Source organism: Pteronotus mesoamericanus, unplaced genomic scaffold, assembly GCF_021234165.1.
Source record: "Pteronotus mesoamericanus isolate MK-2021 breed Mesoamerican mustached bat unplaced genomic scaffold, CSHL_Meso_final scaffold_21, whole genome shotgun sequence".
Taxonomy (NCBI): domain Eukaryota; kingdom Metazoa; phylum Chordata; class Mammalia; order Chiroptera; family Mormoopidae; genus Pteronotus; species Pteronotus mesoamericanus.
The window spans coordinates 21724544-21746306 of record NW_026555310.1 but is presented as its reverse complement, the minus strand read 5'-3'; the positions used below and the strand labels follow the sequence as shown (position 1 = coordinate 21746306).

Genomic DNA, 21763 nt, shown 5'->3' with positions numbered 1-21763 from the left:
AAAAAAAAAAACCACAATGGGAAACTCCTTATATACTATTACAGCTACTTCAGATTTATCGGAAGAGACTCCAGCGTGTTGTAATCATTCGATGGTGTATTACTTAATCTGAGAGAAGAGGCAAGGCAGTTTAAGTGGTTAAATTCAATGAATTTAGCTTCAACAGGCCTGAGTTTGAACCCTGACTCAGCTTGGAATCATAGCTTCAAACCAGTTCTTAGCTGGCTAATCTAAGCATGTCATTAACATCTCTCAGCTTCACTTTCTACATGTAAAATGGAGAAAATAATACCAAGCATTATGTTGAAATTATCAGGTAATATATGCAAAACACAGAGTAAGTTCTCAGCAAAATATAGCTCTAGAATGTATTCACAAAATCTAATCACATTATGAAAACATAATTAAATCATTTTTAAGTAGATTTTCTCCAATACATTTCATTTGCATTAATATTTCTTAGACATTTTACCTAAAGGTTACATTTTTTTAGAAACTGAATTAACTTATTTAAATGAACTTATCTATTAATTACAATTTAAAATAAAAACACAGAATTAAAACAAAAAAATGTATTCAATATGTTTTCTTCTAAATAAAATTATTTCAATTAAGAAACTTTTATAGGAGTTATAAGCAGTTTATATTCACTGTTTTAGAGTCATAAGTAGCCAATTGAAATGTTATCAGTGGAAAACAAGTTCTTGTAGTGTCTTGAAGAAAATAATTTCCTGAGCCCCTATGGGAGGATGAATTTCCATAGTAAACTTTACCGATGATGTAAAATTAAGGGGGTTCCTCTCCTGACTCCTCGATGTCCCATCTCCACCCATCTTGCCCTTGAAAAAGTTCAGTCATGTCTTCAATAAGGCGAGTAAAAAGGCCACTGCCCAGAGTTTATGCTCCGTGTTACAGCAGAGTCCAATCCAGCGCGTGGCTAGCTTCATGTCTGTGCGCTCCCGCTGCCGGCCATCGCTGTGATCCCCGCCGGAGCCTGCATGCAGCGTCAGCGTGGCCAGGAGCCACGTGGCCGCTAGGATCACAGGGCGTGATTGCACAGTGGAAGTGCAGGTCAGGAACAAGAGAGAAAGAGAGGGGGCCAGAGAGTGCTTCTTTGTCCCCCTTAGATTATATTAGCGTGGGCTTGGAAAAAACCACAAGCTTTTTCAAATTGGCCGATGAACTTCCCAAGTTTTTGCTGTCTTTGGATAGGTTTATACCCCCTAGTTAGACTGACAGGACTCTCTGGTCCAGCACTTCCCCCGGCACCTCGCAACAATTAGGTATGAAGTGGGGAGGGAGGAGCGTTAATCCCCCTGAAGGAGCAGGTCTGTGGTCCCCTGGGGTGCGAAGCTGCAGCTTCCCGGCTAAGCAGGCAGGCTCATGCTCTCCAGTTTATTAAAATCAATGTCTAGTTCCCTTTGCTCTCTTTCACTTATTAATAATTAGGTAAACAGCAATGGTAACAGAAACATCTTCGAAACTTCATTAAAATGTCTTCTTTCCTATTTATTTGGCCATAGTCACTTGTCTCCGCTCTTCATTGCACGCATGTCTCTCTTGTGATTGTGGCAGCCTTTCACTGGCTGCAGGATTATTTCACAATGTCTGCATTTCCAATAGATACATAGATTTTTCTTTTTCTTTTTTGCATTTATCAATAGGACTCTCAAATAAATGAAGCTTTCCTTGTTTTGTCAGCAGTGGCTTTGATGGACCATATTTATCTGGCTCCCACGTCTCTTACCTGACTCAGTGAGTCAAAAATGTGCATTGACAGGGTAATTTCTGAGGCCAGAATGATTTCCTTTCAAGTGTACTAAATGTAATACAACTGTTAACAAAAGAAATAGGCCCAAAATGGAGTGATTTGCCCCCATGAGAGCAAACCAAGGCTTAGTGTAGTTTCGATCTATCCCAGGAATGTGAGGTGTAACAATCTAAAATTTCCTGATTAGCACTAGTACAGTAACCTGCATGATAAAACCTCTGTGGTCCCTCCCCCCACCCCAATAAAAAGATATTCTGGTCTAAATCAGTCCTGTCTTTTCTTTCGCTAATAACTCCTCTGCCACACCCTTCTTCCTATAAAACCCTTCCATTTGTACAACCCCTAAGAGTGTCCTTCCATTTGCCAGAAGGCATGCTTAACAATTCATGAACTGCCTAATAAAGCCAATTAGATCTTCAAATTTACTCAGTTGAATTTTGTTTTTTAACAGACTTAAAACAAAAAATGTGCTTCCCTCAGGCATTCTCTTTTTAAAGACATGACATCACCTATGACATTCTATTGCCACTATTTTTATTAATATGACACTAGTTTGCCTTTCTCCCTAAGGTTTCCTAGCCCTCACTTTACCCACCTCACATCTTACAAATCCTTCCTGCTAACTAGTTGTTTCCCTAAACCCAGTCTTCATCTTCTAAAATCCTTCCTTATCTTTATTTGCTCATAATACAAAAGGTTAACAATGAAATTATAACATGCCTTAAGAATTTGATGACTGCTATTTACTTTTAATTTTTGATCTGTTAAATTCTTCCTTCTGAACTTTGCAGATCATTTTGTTAGTTCTATTTCAAGGTCATTTCCATGAACTGTGATTACAATCTGAAAAAGATGTTTCAGAGGATCAAGTTATGGTTTTAACTAATTTCCAGAAAAGTCACAAAGTTTTCAAATCAAAGGATAATTGTTCTAACTGACAATACTACACACAAGTCTAGTGTGTACCTGGCTGAAATCTTTTTCCCGGTTAGAGTTCCAATGGGTTAAAAAATTATTAGTCTCTAGCAAGAGGTTATTTAGGAGGTATACTAGTTGTTTTGTTTACTAAACATGTTGGCTCTGAAGTGCTACAAAGATTAAAAAATCTTTTCCTCCATCAGCTGAGCCAAGATAGCTTAAAAACAAGCAGGAAGCTGTTTGCTAATTTGAAAGATGGTGGTTTATAAAGAGTTGTGATTTCAAAGTGCAAAACCCACAAATTCATTTTGTGGGAAAATTGGTGCAGGGCTATCTGATACTTAGGAGATTGAAGAAAAGAGAGCACCAAGGCCTCAACACAGGGCCCTAGTGTTGGGGTATCGCCTCGTGGCAGGGAAGAGACTCAAGAGTCACCTCCTCTTTGACTCCATCACTATTCCTGCTCGTTAGTTCTAGTTGGGCAGAGGGCAGAGGCTGGCTGAGCTGACATCTCTGACAGCAATTTTAAATCTTCAGAAAGAGCAGTCATTTCTCCATAATGGTGTTTTTGGAAGATTGATTTCATTGCAACACCTGAGACCCTGTTTTATGTGGTTAATAACCACATGAGGGCAAAGCGCAGATGCAGTGACAAAAGGCGCTCACTGTAACCCTGTTTAATCCCCTCAACAGTCTTTCCTTAAAAGCTTCAGCCTGATACAGTCATTCTCAGAGTTCCTACGTGGGTTGCTTCCAATGTGTAGATTTTCCCCTCCACTCTCTGACAGTGAACTCTAAGTCTCTTTATGTTTATACCAAAGCATAGGCTGTGGGGTCTTCCAGGATTACAACCGGTGAATTTATAAAACAAAACCAAGCAGCTCCATTCATTCATTCGTTCCACTAAAATTGACTGAATCTCTATGTCCCAGATGTTATATTAATAATAATGAGATACCAGAGCACCTCTTCCCTCAAAATTAAACAGCTCTAAAGAGAAGGTCTTGAATTAAATACTTAAACAATTGACTACAAAGTTGCCAACGAGAAGTACCAGGTAGGTGCTATGAGGAAGGCTCCTCTGAGGAAATGACACTTCAAATAGGATCCAAAGGATTAACACACATGAACTAAGTAATAGGAGACCAGTCTTCCAGGAATAGGAACAGTATATTGAAAAGCTCCATGGAAAGAGAGAGCACAGTGTTTCTCGGGAGCCGAAGTCTGGCGCAGGCAAGTGAAAAGGGCGAGAGGGAACACCGCCGGGATTAATGCTGGAGCCACGTGCAGGCACCGGGCCGAGCGGAGCCTGTGGGCCTTAAGAAGTCTGTCTCTCCTGAAATCAGCGGGAAGCTAATCGCAGGTTTTAATCAAAGTGATGGCATAATCTAAATTTATATTTTAAAACAATAATTGAAGCTCCGACGTGGAATGGCCTGGAGAGGAGGCTAGTTTAGACACAAGAAGGTCAGTAAGAGACTATTTTAGAATTCTAGGCAAGAGGTCACTGTCATTTGAAATAAGCTCGTAGAGGGGCAATGGTTAAACAACAACAACAACTTATAAACCAGGCTAAAGCCAAGACTCTGCCATACCCTCTTAGTACTATGAAATCACAGCCCTTTAATTATATCAGGGCAGGAGTTTGTACATTCCTAATTAGAACACTAAAAATCCCAAACCAGTCTCAGGATCCCTTTCCTGGAGTCTAGGACATCTAGAATTTAATCATTTTAATCATGAAAAGGCTACAGAGTATCTGCTGGTTGCCACTCGCCCCTCCCCATGAGTTCCCTGCAGTGAACGCTGCCCCCCGCAGGCCTGGTGAGTGTGCTGCTTGGCCACTGCTCTTTGCATGAGGGGCAGTGAGGAGTCACTTCAGAGAATTTACACAAATAGATCCTTATAATGACCATAGTGGCAGCAGGCGACATGGAAGACAGCACCCAATGGAAGAAATGAGAGAAGGGACTGGGTCTGTGTTTACTCACTATCATTCCCCCAGGAACCAGCACAGTCCCTAGCACACAGAAGCAGCTGCTCAATAAACCCCTGATGAATGAATGGTTGAACACTTGCTTTGTATAGAATCATCAAAATTTTAGGAAAGCAAAGTTTTGCTGGCAGAAGGACATATTCATTGGGTCGACGACTCTAACAAATATGAAAGGGAATTTCTGATGTATAATACCTGTATTTTAAATTTAATTTCAACTCTGACTTTATTTTGTAGACGCTTGATTTAACTAAATTTTATGGCTTGTATAGAAGAACTATGTTTTTTCCTGAGTTCATAGATATCATTGGCCTTTGATTGAAATAAATCCTCTGACAATCTCTATCTTCAGCATCTGGAAGCACCTGCAAACTGTAGTTACTTCAGTTCTCATTGAGCTAGTATATTTCAAAGTCCATGTCAGGTTGTAACAAAAAAATAGGAAATTCATAAATTATGGATCTGGAATTGACAACACTTTGTGAATATACTAACATTGGAATAGATTAGACCCAAAATGTATATAAAATGAGAGTAGATTGAACACTAGGAAGAGAAAAATTCAGGCAAAATAATCCAATAATGTATACTTTATATTTTATAAAAATCTGTTAGCCAGTGCTTTAGTAATAGAGACCACCTCAAGTAAAAAGATTATTGAATTAATTTTATTTGCAACTGTCTCTTTCTCAGCACTTTTTTTTTTCTTAGCAAACAGAACTCTGAGTCTAGGTAGACAGGAAAATAAAATTTAGCTAGAAGAATCTTACCCATTGTAGTTTTCAGAGTATCAAATGTTGGCTATCCTCGAAAAGCAATTCTGTTTCCATTACATTCAGCAGATCTTGACCCACACCCCACCTATCCTAAATTTCTCCGCGACACATTCTATTTTCCTGACAAGCTGCTAATATATTGTCTTATTAACAATTTGCCCAGATTCTTTCCTTCACTTAGCTTTTGCTCACTCGATACTGTCAACCTCCACAGAGCTAGACACAGGAGAAGGTAAGAACCTAATGCATTTGTCTTAAAAAAAAAATCTGTTTCATCAGGCCTACTTCTCAGCCGCTGTGTATATGCTGAGCCCCAATCTAAATCAACTGTGGACCCAGCTGAGCCCTGGGAAATGTGGGTCAATCCTGGATTCAGGGGGATGTTTCGAGGAGTGCTCACTCAGAGCTGTGGGACTCAGCATCAAGCGATGCCTTTGTGCTTCTAGCCCTGGCTTTGAGGTGTGGCTCTGCCCCCTTGGCTTCTGTCTTACCTTCAGAACACAGCCCCAGGGTTGCCCTTCCTGATGCCCAGCTCATACTCAGTTTCAGAAATGTGCTTCAGTCTTGTTCTCTAAAACAGTCCCTAATTCCCAAGCTTCCCAAGCTTCTGAAAGGGTTGGGTCCTGCCTTCTTTTGACCAGTACCTCCTGGAAGCTGCCAGTTACTAAAACCACCAGGCTAGTGCCTCCAAACTTGACATAAATTGCTGTTTAAACTGGATCTCTGTTTAAGTGCCATTCTCCCTCATTCTTCATCTCTTAATTGTGCACAGCATTGGCATATCTTGTTAGCACTTACTATCTTCCGATTAGAATCTAGATACCCCTTCTGGCTATTGGCTGGACTTCCTTTTGGTTCCCACAGCTAAGTTCACTCTGCATCCCGTTCCCATCTTACCCCTCCTTCCACTCCGTTGGGCAAGCCTACCCGAAGTCTCAACCCTGCATTTAACAGAGTATGACTAGTCAGGCTATGAGAGATGACAAGAATATTATGCTCTCTGCCATGGGATCAAAAGATTACCAGTCAATGGGCAGAAGAAGATGAATGAATTGATTTGAACAGATATAAACGTTAAGAAAATGTTCTCAGTACTTATTTGTATCTTTTTATTCCCTGGTTGAGTTAAGCCACAGAAAATTTCATTATTAATATACCTTTCTATAAATTAATCAAATGTATATTTATGCATCTAAGAGATCTCTAATAGAGTTAAGAAGTGCCAATGAGCGTATCAATAGCATAAATGAAACAGAGGCTTCCTGGTATGCAAAGAGATTCTCAAAACTATATCAAAATAAGATGGAAATTCCTTTCTACACCTGGACCTTTGCCAGGAGAAAGACCAAGATGAAGAAAATAATTGAAGGGGAAAATAAAAAAAAAAGCTATACCAGCTTTTTCTGTAGAATCACACCTTGTCTTGTCACCAAAACTAAGAAAAAAAATGTTATATGGAACATTAACACCTCCTAAAAAAGAGTCACCACTCCATCAGACCTACAGGATGAGATGTGCCCCAGGGGTAATTGGTGTCATGCATCCTTTTCCATAGGTCCCAGGGAGCCACAAGCCTGAGTCATAATCACGCTTTGTACTAAATTTTACACACTGTCAAATATTTTAGAAAGGTCTACACCATGGCAAGATAAACCATTCCTTACATGTTACTTTCATTTTGTTCCCAACCATAGATAACCTGTGAATTTTTATTAGAGAAAGGTCTTGATCTGTAATTATTTTCTAAGTTTCACAGACAAGGCATCTAATAGTTTATCCTCAGCTCCTCTGTGGGGCAACTCCATTGTACTACCTCACTTTAATCATTTGCTTTCCCTTCCTACAAAGATAACAGATATTTGGACAGCTATGATGATCCACTTTCCTCATCTCAGTTAAAGAGCAATTTGAAGAATAGTGGAAATTAAGCCATTGTTCATATATGCAATCTTAATTCCCTAGAAATTCATAATTTACCTCACATTGACCTTTGAGTTTATCATAATTATTTTCCATCTATAATGATGCAAATGTGCAATTGGCAGAGCCTGTAGGATTCCCCATTAATGCTTTATAGTTCCCTGAGTCCCAGACTCAGGAGGCTTATCTCTTCTCACCATTAGCTGGCCTGGAAAATGTCATTTCCCCCATTTTCCAGTGGTGTTCCTGCCTCCCATCAGGTCCTGGTAGTACCAAAATGCCAAGGAAATACTTGTGTGCCATAAAAGCTTTGGCAGATAATAACAATAACATTATTATATGTTTGTATAGTGCATTCATTACAAAGCATCTTTACATGCATAATCTCATTTTAACTGTTTCTCATAGTAACACTGAAATCTAAAGACCAGGTATTAACAGTCTTAAGCTGAAAAATTATAAAATTCAGTCTGAAAACAGTTACATGATTTGTCTGGGATCACATATGTCATGACAGAAAGGCCAGGTCTAAAACCCAGATCTTTAGACTCCCTTCCCTACATAGTTCTCTAATGCTGGCATTTGGCCCAAGAATGATAGAGTAAATGACCTGAATTATTGAGTGGTAGTGAAACCATGTTCCAGATTCCTATAATAAAGAAACAGTGAGCAAAAAATAATTTTGCTTTCCTTTGAGAACCTATTTTTCTCTATTATAGATGTTGAAAAAATGTAACTGGTCTTATTTGTCCTTTCAATGTGGACCACTAGGGAGCTCAAAGTCAAAAGAAACTATTGTGTCATAAAAGGTCTTATAGCCTGCATATCTATACTATTTTTTCCTCTCAAACAGCTATGAAAGAATTTTTTTCAATTCCTCTAAAAATATTCATATAAGAGAGGTAAAAAAACCTTAAAATGGTTTCAGAGTGACTGAGCGATAAAAATAAACAACAGATCCACTAGAACCTATGTCTTTGAAAAGACTATAACAACAAAACTTCTGAAACCAGATGGCCCAGGTTTCATATCCCAGCCCTTCTACCTTCCTGTTCTAGAATCTTCAGTAAGTTATTTAACCCTTTTCAGTCTTAGTTTTATCCATGTATTGAAGACAATAATGAAAACCACACAGAGTTGTCGTACGGATGAAGGGATTAACATGTGATGAAATTGAGGCAGATGGTACAGGTCGACACATGCAGTGCATTTGCCTAGAGCTGAACTACTGAAAGTCCCAGTCTCTCTTGCAGGTACACATGCCCATGTGATTTAGTCCTCACCAATTACACATCTACAGGAGTCTGTCCATATTTCCTCTTCTGTTTCCTCCCTCTTTCTACTGGAATGCTGGACCAAAACTGGAGATGCTTGGCCATCAGGATGTTCGAGCAGGACGATAGGAGCCTGGGAGCTCGATGGCCCTGTGTAGCTGTCATCCGGCCCTGAACTGCCCGCCTCCTAATTCATTATTGCTTGAAGTAAATAAGCACCTATTTGGCTAAGCTCCTGTGTCAGGTTTCTGTTATAAAGTAGCCAAACACAAGCCTGACAACATGAACCTCATAAATGATTAACAAAGATTATTTGTTAATAATCTTAAACAAACATTAGTTTCCTTCTATTTGAAAAGATACATTGTTGGGAAAATGATTACAATAATATTAATAAGTTAAAAAGTAAGCTCACAAATGCTGTAGATTATACGGTATGATCTAAATTTCCTTCGACTGGGGGCGGGGGACAATGGCTGTGAGACTCAGGGATATTCGGGAGCCCAGAGGATTCATTTTAACAAAGCCACTTTGACAAAAGCACTTCAAGGTGTCCTGCTGGGTTTTTTATGGGCCAAGAGCACTGTGAGTCCAGGCCGAGTGGAACATGTCAGGGAGCTCATGATAACCACAGGAGCTGGAAATGAGTGTCCATTAGAGATGCATTAATGATGTTCTGTGATTCTTTACATACGGCCTTGGGTGGCTCTTCTGAGGGAAAATGCCTAGACTAGTTTGTGATTTATATCACATGACTACTCAGTACAATGGAAGAGAATAATGAGCCAACCATGTTTTTATTACACCAAAAGAAAATATATTTCAAATTATATCAGTACAGATGTGGTTTCTAACCTTCCTGCTACACCCTCACTCATTTCTAAGAAAACTTATGCTGTTTCTGAGCATAAATGTTTTAGGCTAAAATAGCATTTACTCAGTAATTATCTGCAGATATGGGACCGTGCAGGGTTAAAAGGGACAGTTCCTGGCTGACCCCAACCCAGGGGGCGGGGAGAGTCTCAAAGTGGAAGACCATCACACTGTCCCCTCCCAACACATACGCGGAATATTCTAGGAAACATTTGTGAGGGTTAAACTGCTGCCCTTCATGCCTAATAACATTGAACAACTATTTCACCAAAATACAGTTATAGAGCCATTTGGAAATAGCTGCTTCAATGTGTGCTGCTTGGTCTCCTGTAGTGCAGGCCAGGGCGCTGCAGTTGTCCAGCCCGGGCGTGACACAGAAAGGGAGCGCTTGGTAAACATGAGCAGCTGGAAATGAACATCTGAATGGGAAGCACTGCACTAGGCACAAAAATAAAAAGTTGTTCTTCTTCCTCAAAAGCTCACAAGATGGTACTGAGATCAGCAGAGAAGGACTTTAAGAAAACTGTAATATGTTGATACATCGATAACTTCACGTGAGGCAGAAGTGAATAAATTTGATAAAGCTATGGAGTGTCATTGGAGGTCCACATAAGAGCTACTAATTGTAATTAAGGAGATTCAGTGCAGCATCTCCAAGTGCACCTCATCTCAATAGGACCCTCCTGGACCCTCCAGCACTGTCAGGACCTGCTAACTCTCCACAGCACACAGAGCATCTTGTATAGCCTGGTGGCAACAGCAATGACAACAAAAGAATAGCGGATAAAAGTAGACAAAGGAATAAAAACAATAATAATGATGGCTCATATGTATTGAGCATTTCAGGGAAATGTTATACTGTATAATTAAAATAAATATATTAAGATATATAATTAAAGGTGTGATATAAAAATATACATCTGAGTTAGAGAATGAGTGATATGGCATGGTTTTTCTGAAACCCAGGGAAAGGAGAGACACTATGTTTAAATGCCAACATTGAGCCCAGTCCACTCACCTGCATTTCTGCCTAATTGGCACACATACAACTTTCTTCCCAGGAGAATCATGAAGAAAGCATATCCGTTAACTGGCAACTTAGCTTCCTGGCATCAGAATAGAAACATTTCACTAGGAGATAATAGCGTGGTAAGTGTATGGGGATATACTCCATCATTTTTGTTGATGCAAACTGATTTTCCAGGATTTTTATAAATTAATTAGTCATTTCAGAACCTCTGCAACTATTGCGTAAAAATACACCACTATTTGTAAAAATCTACTCATTGAACTGGTTCAGCTGTTTGCATAGTCTGTGCGTGTGCACGCGCGCACGCACGCGCGCACACACACACACAGTGATGCAATAACTTCTGCTTCCTAAGGAAAAAAGCATTCTTTTTTTTCTCATTAAATGATTCATTGGCCTTTCAAATGGCATGAAGGGGCACAGAGTTCTGTGCACACACTTTAAAAGGAAATGTTTATCCTCCTACTGCAACCGACAGATAAGATGGCAAGCTAGATTGAATATCTTTAAGCGTCTCTTTTCTTCAAATCTGTTTTCCAGCACAAAGTTAGAAGTCAGTTCATATGACTGAAAGCCCTCCTGTATATAAAGCCTATTTTGGATTTCTTTACTTTTTTTTTCCCATTTGATGAGCTGTTAAAGCGATTGCTTCCTTATCTCTTCTTCAATTCATAGCAAGTTGATATCAGGTTTTGAACAGAAAGGATTCTGTGGATTGGCTTATTTGCCCTGTAGTCCACCCTTTTTCTAGCTCCCTGCTGAAGCTTGATTTAAAGACTGCCTCTCCAGGACTGCTAAACTACTCTTGGTCCAGATGCAAATTAACCTTATCTATTAGATGCACTGGAGGAGATGTGGAAGGAAAGGGGTGAGTTGGAACCTGTCTCCCTGGCCCTGGTTCAGTTGGAGGCACTTCTGGCCACACTCATGGCAATGGCAGCTGCGGCTTTCTAGTCCCTAAACCGCACTTACTACTGCGGTTTATTCCAGGACTAAGCAGGTCCAGGAGCCGCCTCCTGACTCCCACACCTCCATTCTTCTAATGATTTCTAAGTGCCTAGTTCCCAACATGAAATATCTTCCTGTGAAAGACACCTAGGAAGTCTTCTGTTCCTAATATAATTATATTCTTCATCTCCCCATCTGAAGATGCAATGTATGAACCAAAACAACATTAATACCTAACACTTGCAGAATGCGTTGTAGTTTACAAAGTGCATACACATGAATTATCTACATAAATCCTGACCCCAGCTCTGAGAGGTGGCAGGACAGGCTGCTCTCCCCATTGTACAGACGAGAAAGCAGAGCGTCAGGAGATTTAGGTGACTTAGAAAGACATTTACTTAGTAAGAGGTGGATACAAAACTCAATCCCACATTTTATGACTCTTTTTTTCTGTTTAAATTACAGCTGACATAAAAAGGATATTAGTTTTAGGTGTACAACCTACTGACTATGTCTTCTAATCATGTCCTTTGACACCAGAAAGCCTCCCAAGGGCAAATGAAGAGTAAGCACATGAACACTGGCAATGACTAAACCTTCTATTTCCTACTGAAAAATAAAAATTAAAAAACAACTTACAAGAACACTCTAAAGCCATTAAAATAGACTAAAACACCTAAGGACAAAATAAAAAATATGAGCTATTTCACAGAGAGCATGACTTTGGATCCAGGAGAGCCTGTGCCTCAACTTTATAGAATCTCTCCCTTGGAGACTTTTTGCTGTTAATACAGATACACAAAGGTTCAATCCCACTTTCCAACTCTGACCATGAATTCTCTTTCTGTGCAACCATCTGGCCAAACCAAGAGTAGGTAGAAGACTTGGGGAGGCCAAGATTCATTTCTCCATTTCTCCCTAGTGGCAGTATCACCTAAGATCTACCCCCTCTCCAACTTGGTCTCCCCCCGAGAAAATATTTCCTTTTTATCCACTTTCCATATAGAGATAATTTAATAATATATTTGATTTCAATGCTCAAGAAACCAAGAAGAAAAACATTGAGTAGGCAGAGCTTGTTTTAGACCATTTGAAAAGTGGTCAAAGTCTTTCTCCCCATGTCCACCTCTTCTCCACTTCATAGCACATGGTGAAGGTTCAAGAGCTCTAAGAAGCAAATGTCTGACCATACAGTCCCCACTCCCCAAGATCAACATCAGCATGGAGGAAACACAGTACTGCAAACCTTTGAGATCATTCCACAGCCAACCTCAAAACACTAGAATTCCACAATTCCCTGTCCTTGCCTCCTTCTCTGCTTTCTTCTTTCAGTCTCATATGACTCAAATCAGAAGGGGTAGAAAAACTGTTACTGTATAGCATCTTAATTCTGCCCTTGCATCAAAACATTATGTGATTTCTTCACAAAAATAACAACTATAAAGAAAACATTTAAAATTAAGAGAAGATGAAAATAAGTAGATCTGATTAGTTAGACAAATTCAATGATATCTTTCCTATAAAATCAAGACATGTAAGAACCTATACTGAAAGGCAACAAGCTCTATACGAACCTGGGGGAAGAGAGAATAAGTTGAATTGTCAATGGTGAATGAGTATAAAAACTCCCCATCATACCACATGCTCTTCCCCATGGGAGAATTCATTTTAGTCATAGCAAAGAGATGGGCAGGGTCACAGCAGTCTTCCATCTGTTTCCTAGGAGAGAAAATAGAGAGAAAAAAGAACAGCAGGTTAAGTGAGCAGCAGACTCATTCACTTGTCATTCCCACAGAGATGTGCAGCCTTACCTCAGTGCCAACTCACAAAAGCATCTGTGTCTCCAGGGTGATTAGACTACTATTAATTCACTCTTCCAGCCACCAGGATGCTTGACTGGAACTTTTCATAATAAAATAGTTTAAGAAAAATGCATCGGCTCTCAGATGCAGGTGAAATATGTCCAAAGGTAAAAATAATCATCGTAATTGCATATTTATTGATTGATTTCAATATCCAGTTCCAGAAGGTGGCTTTGGAGACCGTTGAGATATTCAGCTATAGCCAAAATGCATCTTTATGGTGAAATCAGGTAGTTAGGTTCAGTGACAAGGGATCTTAAATGAGCCATGTAGAGTAGAGAGTGCACACAGGGGTTGAAAAGAGGGTGCATTCCCCATCTAGAGACAGGATTAAAGAACAACTCTTGGGGAACTTAAAAATAGAAAGAAAATGAGATGGGTGATGTGATTTGAGACACTAGTGAAACAACCCGCCTTCTAAGTCGTAAACCTCATGGGGCTTTTCAGTTCTCGTTTTGTCTAAACTCCCAGCAGTGTTCAACACAGCTGAGGACGTGACCTCTGGGGAGGTCTCCTCACTCCCTTCATGTCTAGAACACCAGGATCTCCTAAGTCACCTCACCCGTATAGGCTGCTCCTCTACTTGGCCCTCCAATATAAGCCCTGATAATGTTCCACAGGCCAGTCTTTATATTCTCCTCTAATCAAAAGCCTTTTGAACCCCAATGCCATTTATTCCCTGAGCTTTCCTGAGTGAAAGAGCATATTCCCCAGTCCTACCTCTAGAAGGACCTGCTGACATATTCCAGTTCTGAATGACAACCCCACAGAGACATGCTTGCTCAGACATTTTTGCTACCCACAGAACAGAAACTTAGAGCTGAAATGGGATAGTAATGTAGAGCACTGGGTTCAAATCCTGACTCTGCCATTTACTAACTCCACAAGTGGAGAATGTTATTGGGCTTCAGAACTGGCTTCAGAGACTGTTTCTAAGAATTTGCTGAGAATGTACAGGTGGAAAACAGAGTACAGGTTCTATACAGGTTGTTGTTATTACATAACCCCAACCTCACTGCAGAGATGAATAAACTGATTCAGTGTTAGGCCACAAAACAAGTCTTAGCAAATTCAAGAAAACTGAAATGGACTAAGTATCTTCCCTGACCACAGTGGAATGAAACTAGAAATCAATAGCAAGAGAAAAACTAGGCAATTCATGAACACATGAAAATCAAACAACACTCTACTGTACAATCAATGGATTAAAGAAGAAATTAAAGGGGAAATGAAAAAAGTTTATTGATACAGCCCTGACTGGTATGGCTCACTGGGTTGGACGTTGTTCCACAAACTGAAAGATCCCTGGCTCAATTCCCAGTCAGGGCACATGTCTGGGTTGCAGGCCAGATAGCTGGTTGGGGGCATGCGAGAGGCAACTGATTGATGTTTTTCTCACACATTGGTGTTTCCTTCCCTCTCTTTCTTCCTCCCTTCCCTTCTCTCTAAAAATAAATAAATAAAATCTGTCTTTAAAAAGTTTATTGATACAAACAAAAATGAAAATACAACATACTAGAACTTGTGGGATGTAGCAAAAGTAGTTCTAAAAGGGAAGTTCATGGCAATAAATGCCTGCATTAAGAATCAAGAAAGATCTCAAATAAACAACCTAACTCTACACCGTAAACAATTAGAGAAAGAAGAACAAAGTGAGCCCAAAATTGGCAGAAGAAAGGATGTAATATAGAGTAGAGCAGAAATAAATACAATAGAAAACAGAAAAACAATAGAAAATATCAACCAAGTAAGATTTGGTTATTTGAAAAGATGAACAAAATTGACAAAGCCTTAGCAGGAACAACCAAGGAAAAAAGAAAAAGAACTCAAGCCAGCAACGTATAAATGAAAAATGAAACATTACAACTGATACCCCAGAAATTCAAAGGATCATAAAAGGCTACTATTACCAACTATATGCCAACAAACTGAACGATCTAGAAGAAATGAAAAAATTCCTAGAAACACACAATTTGCCAAGACTGAATCAGAAAGAAATAGAAAAATTAAAGTAGACCAACTGCTAATAAGGAGATTAAATCAGTAATCAAAAACCTCCCAGTGAAGAAAAACCCAGGAACAGATGGCTTCACTGGTGAATTTACCAACATTTAAATACAAACAAACACCAATCCTTCTCAGACTATTCCAAAAAAATCAGAGGAGGAAACACTCCCAAACTCATATTATGAGACCAGCATTATCCTGATGCCAAAACAAAAAAGAAAAATAGATACCACTAAAAAAAGAAAGTACAGGCCAAAATCCCTCATGAATATAGCGGCAAAAACTCTCAATAAAATACTAGCAAACTGAACTTTGCAGCACGCTAAAAAAATCATACACCATGGTCAAGGAGAATTTTTCCCTGGGATGCAAGGATTGTTCACCATATGCAAATCAAGCAATGTGATAGACATTGAATAGAAAGAAACGAACATATGATCATCTTAATAGACACCAAAAAAAAAAAATTAAAAAAATTCAACCTTCATTTAAGATAATAAAACTAAAAACACTTTAAAAATCAGACATGAAAAGAAAATATCTCAACATAATAAAGGCCACATATAACTAGCTCACACCTAACATCATACTCATTGGTGAAAGGTTGAAAGCTCCCACTCTCACCATTCTTAACATAGTCCTAGAAGTCCTAGCTGAAGCAATCAGGGATATAAAATGAATCAGAATTGGAAAGAAAGAAGTAAAATTGTCTCTATTTGCAGATGACATGATTTTTATTAATTAAAAAACAATTAGATCTAATAAGTGAATGCAGTAAAGTTGCAGGATACAAAATTAACATACAAAAACGAGTAGCATTTCTATACGCTAACAGCAAATTCTCTGAAGAAAAAAAAGAAATCGACCCCATTTACAACAGCATCAAAAACAATAAAATGCTTAGGAATAAACTTAATTAAGGAAGTAAAAGATCTCTACTCTAAAAATTGCAAGACATTAATGAAAAAAATCAAAGAAAACATAAATAAATGTAAAGGTATCCCATGTCCATGGATCAGAGAAATTTAATATTGTTAAAATGGCAATACCACCAAAAGCCATCTACAGATTTGTGAAAGCTGACATAAGTAGGGCCATTTTAAAATGGAGCCAAAGCAGCATAGGAGATATAGTCAATAATATTGTAACAACTATGTATGGTGTCAGGTGGGTACTAGATATATCAGGGGGAACACTTTGTAGAGTATATGATTGTCTAACCACTATGCTGTACACCTGAAACTAATACAAAATAATATTGAATGTAAATGGCTATTTAACAAAAAAGTTAAAAATAAATAAAATAAAAGTCACTACAGTTAAATATACCTTGAAAAGCTTATAGGGCCATAGAAATGGAAATAGTAATTACTATAATTTAAAGGAAATGGAGAGGTTAATACTTATATTCTTTCAACATGCACTTCTTCCTATCTCTTTAGAACAGTTCCTGGAAAATATATGCCCCTGAGGGGTTTTAGTCATCTCTCAAATTTAATGTAACAGTGTTGAAAAACTATAGCCTGCCATCTGCTTTTGTAAATTTTAAAAAAACCCACCATATATAAATTATTTCTCAATAAAACTGAAAAAATCTTCCCTAGATTTTCAGCGCCTACTATGGACCCTGACATTCAGACCCTTCTATGACCTAGCCACTCCTCTTTATCATGTATTCATGATAAAACCAAGTTATTAACCAAGGCCACATGGTGGAATAGCTCAGATTTAAACCCTGATCTAACTCCAGGGACCATGGTCTTAGCCAATGCACTCAATGGCCTCTTACTCTATTCCACTTGAACCTTGTGTGTTTCCAGGTCTATTGCCATCGCTGACTCTGGTGGCAAGACTGTGTCTGGTTCATCAGCTGGAAAATGGTTTATACAAAGATTTCTTATTAAGGGTGGTCTAGGTAATTTGAACAAACTATCCCATTAAAAACAATTAGAGGTCCTGGCAGGGTAGTTCAGTTGGTTAGAACATCATTCCGATATGCCAAGGTTGCAAGTTCTATCTCTGGTCAGAGCACATACAAGAATCAATCAATGAATACATAAATAAGTGGAACAATAAATCAATGTCTCTATCTGTATCTCTCTCTCTCTCTCTCAAATTAATAAATTTAAAAACACAATTAGAAAAGTTGGACAAAAAACAAAATCATTTTGAAAGCATCTGAGAGCTAACAAGGAATAGAAAAAAAAAATGAGGGCAAGATCTAGGAGAATAAAGAAACTCAGAATGGGCAGTCCCACAGTTAGGACCTCTTTGTTTCTAAGGGTATCTGGCAGTTCTGGAAGAGGCAGCTGAAAGGCTGAAAAGCTGAGAAAATCTTCCAAAAGACGTGTGGAACTGGAAGCAGGAAAACTGAGGTTCAAAGGATGTCAAGGAGATGTCACCCTGAGAGTCTCCCAGCCTCTTGGTTGGTACAAATGACTTAAAAGTACATGTATGCAAGAAACAGACCAGCCCTTGAAGGAACTGAAGCCCCACTTTGAATGATCTCAATCTCTGACCGGATTGAGGTCATTTAATTATACCCCTTGCTGTCTGAAGATGACATCATCCTAGTTCTCAAATGTCTTCTCAATGTTCAGATACAATGTCTGGTACATAATTAAAACTACCCACAAGAAAAAGGATACAAGAAAATATGATTACAAATGAAAAGGAACAATAGAAAATAGGCACAAGAAGGAGTAAAGATAATGAAGTTTTCAGACAGAAACATTAAAATAATTGTGTTTAATATGTTTGAGGAAACGAAAGATAAGATTGTGAATTTTGACAAACAAATGGAAGCTGAAAAAAGAGAAACATATAAAGAAGCCATCTGTAAATATATGTTAAAAGGAAAGGCCAAGTGGATGAACCTTGCTAAGTGAATGTCAGCTAGTAGACTCTGACCCATGTGCCTGGCCAAGGACAAATCTTGGGCAATGCAGCATCCTGATTAAGAGCACAGCCCCTGAAGCCAGACTGCCTGTGTTTGAAACCTGGCCGTCCTATTTACAGCCATGTGCCCCGGAGCAAGCGCCTCAGCCTTTCTCAAGTCCTCAAACCTGAGAGTAAAACCAGCAATACCTGCTTGGTTAAAAGGACTATGATCCTCTCTGTCTCATTCTTTTCTACCTTGTCCTAAAATTTAAAAAAAAAAAAAAAAAAGGACTATGAGTTAGTATTTGTAAAGTTCTTAGGACTGTGCCCGGCTCTATGTTCTATTGTACATAAGTGGCACAGTGTAAGTATTCGTTAAATAAAAAGAGGCGAATTCAGCTCAGCGGAGAGAGAATGGAAAATAGATAACCTTAGGAAAAATACTACATCATTTTTCTGCCAATGATATTTATAAAATTTTTTGAAATAATGTAAGGCAGAATAAAAAAGTTAAGGTTACATGAGAAATCAAATCTTTGTAGACTTATTTGATGTAGTAGCATTCAAAATGTTAAAGAAAATAACCTTTAAAAACTATATTTAATTTTCAGTTATTTAATTTCATTTGGACAATGAGATGTTCAAGGGAAAAAATGTCCTAGCTGGGAACTCTTTATATCTTGTTATGAAGAATTAATAGTTAAATGCCACATTTGGCCCTAAAGAATTCATGACGGGGAAAAAAGCTCTTAAAAATATCATCAGAAATCATCATGTCTCAGTGCTAACAGAGAATTAATCATATCCCTCTTACCTGCTTTATTCTTTTCTACAGCACTTAACACTATTTATACATTATATACTTATAGTTTGTGTATTTCCTGTCTCCCCAATCCCAGATTACAAACCATGAGGAGGGGAACTTTTGTCTTCTATTAACTACTGTATCCCCATCTCCTGAAATGGTGGTTGATACTCTGAACAGGTGTTTAATAAATGTTGATTGAATGAATAGATAACAAGTAGGAAAGAAAAAAGAAAACATCAGAGAAACAAGAAATCTCAATGCACATTTTGTTCTCATTAATCAAAGTTCAAACTGAAGAAGTCAGTTATTTATAGTTTTAGTGTGTGGAGACCAAAAAACAAAAGACTGTCAAAATAATTGCTATAGACTGGTAAACATTTCCAGTAGTAGCAGATGCAGGATTTTTGAGATTTGCTGACTGGTGAATCCCAAGTTTCTTATACGGAGCATCAAGCATTAGTCTGACTAAACCTAGCATCCCTTTAGGATTGCAGAATTGCAACAGAGGGACCACAGGAACTGACTGCTAATAAACTGTTTCCTTCACCATAGGGTCAAACTTTCAATGTTTGATAAGGGTTCAGATCTAATCTTGTCTCCAAAAACTTCTTTCTATTCCATTAATATCTAACTTCAGTCAATTATTGATTTTAACATTTGGCTTTTGGCCAAAATGTGTATCTACTGCATTTCCTCCAAACAGCTAAATCAATAGTCATTGTAAACTGTCCTGAATTGAGTTCCTAAAATTCCTTTTAGACTATTCTATGTCAAGTCCTTGAGCTAATATCTCAGAGCCTCAGATTTATTGCTGAAAATATGGACACATTCCACCACAGAGATGGCTTAAAATTGATATAGTGTATATAAAGCACCTAAGCACATTATATGGTCTTGATAAGTATTCATTTCATTCTCTTCAGTAGTTAGGAACCATGCAACTCTGCTCACCTCACAGTATCCTAACTTACTATTATTTTTAGATATAATTTTTTAATAGTTACCCCTTCCATTCCCAAACATGTCCCTATTTAGATGATAAATTATATAGTCACTCTTTTAAGAGTAGAAGCTAACCAGCTGGCATCCAATAAAAGAGGGCTCTTCTTTAAGTGAAGAATCTGGTGGCCTGCAAAGAAATCAAAGTTTCTTATTCTAAATGGCAAATTCACAATAAGAGATAGTGAAAGGTAAAGTTTGGGCTATCATAAGTTATTTTTCCTCCAACCTAAAGAAATCTGTGTCTTAAATGATCAGTTTTGAAAGAAGTTTAGGTCAGGAGTCACTGTTGGCTGAGGGCCCAGGATCTAGGACAAGAACTTGCAGGGTTTGCCCTGAAGCGAACACGCAGTAGGGCCTTGCCTGTGGGGAGGCAGTGGAGGCGGCAGCCACAGCTCCATGGCAAAGGGAATAGCTTCTGTCCACATAAGAGAGTCAAAATGCACACTCAATGTAGGGCAGAGATTTGTATTCATGTAATTATTTTATTTTATTTTTCAATTACAGTTCACATTCAATATTATTTTGTATCACTATCAGGCATACAGCATAGTGGTTAGGCAACCATATACTTTACAATACGTTCCCCCAATATTTCAAGTTTTTAATAGGGGACTAAGTAATCCTCATTGGATAAGGGACATTTAGGAAAGACCAGAAGGAGGTGAGGAGGATACATGTATCACATGGATACAAAGAAAATTTTTCAATTATGTATGTTTAATATTTATGAATAAAATTATTTCTCTCTTGGACTATTCACAGCATCACAATGAGACAGCTAAATGGATATATACCAAATTTGGATAGTATGCTTTCAGTGGTTTGAAACTTAAACTCAGGTTTGGGAGAATGCAACAAACTCACTTTGGAGGCTTGGGTGGGAGCCTAGGGAGCGGGCAGGTGCATCCACTCCAAGAAACGGTCAGGCAGTCATCCGTGAGAACATGAGGTTCTGTATAAACCCCATACTCCACTAGGTTTTAATATGATGCCCAGGTGGCACATATTCCAAATTACAAATTACATGGATTTACAACTGAGCTGTTTCTCCAATGCACAAGTTTCCACAGAGGGTGGGAAGCAGCAGCATTCCTCTATGTAACCGTGACCAGCAGTGTCACCGGAGAGCACTAGGAGACCAAGACCTTACATACCAAAACTAACGGCTCTATTCAGGAACATCTTTTCTTTTCTTGTTTAAATGACACCTAGATCTGAGACTATTTCTGTGAAATATGAGCAGAAGTTCATCTGAGTGGAAGGCAAAGCAAATAAAAAGTAGAAGACAAATATTACAGAAACTGCATCACAAGTTTTCCAAGTCACAAAGATTTTTCTAAACTAGGGGACAGAACCAACAAGTATTAGGATGAGCGGGAGAGTGGGAAAGTTTAGATGGTGAAGTCTAAGAGTCAAGCTCCTCGGATTCAGCTCAGCTCCAATGTCTACTAGACAGATGCAGGACCGGGGCATTTGTCCCCCAATTTTTCCAAACAATAATTGCCTCTTCCGTGATTTACAGGACACACATTTGGTATTTCTGTAACTGTTCCAGGATTTGAACAGATTCAAAATTATTTTCTGAGAAAAATTTTGGCTCTGCCTTATGACCCATTTCCACAGGATGGGATTCTGTGTAACAACATGAGCCAGAATTCCTCAATTTTCTTAACAGAATAGTAACTATGCCACCTGCTT

At 38.5% G+C, this 21763-nt stretch overlaps 1 protein-coding gene across 1 annotated transcript in view; it reads right to left on the bottom strand.

Annotated features, from left to right (window-relative positions):
* The window catches only part of ST8SIA1 (ST8 alpha-N-acetyl-neuraminide alpha-2,8-sialyltransferase 1), a 123264-nt gene that overhangs the window by 60008 nt on the left and 41493 nt on the right, over positions 1-21763 (bottom strand). Inside the window, exon 2 of the mRNA XM_054591339.1 lies at positions 13081-13225. Coding sequence (XP_054447314.1) covers positions 13081-13225 — 145 coding nt within the window. The remainder of the gene's footprint in view (positions 1-13080; positions 13226-21763) is intronic.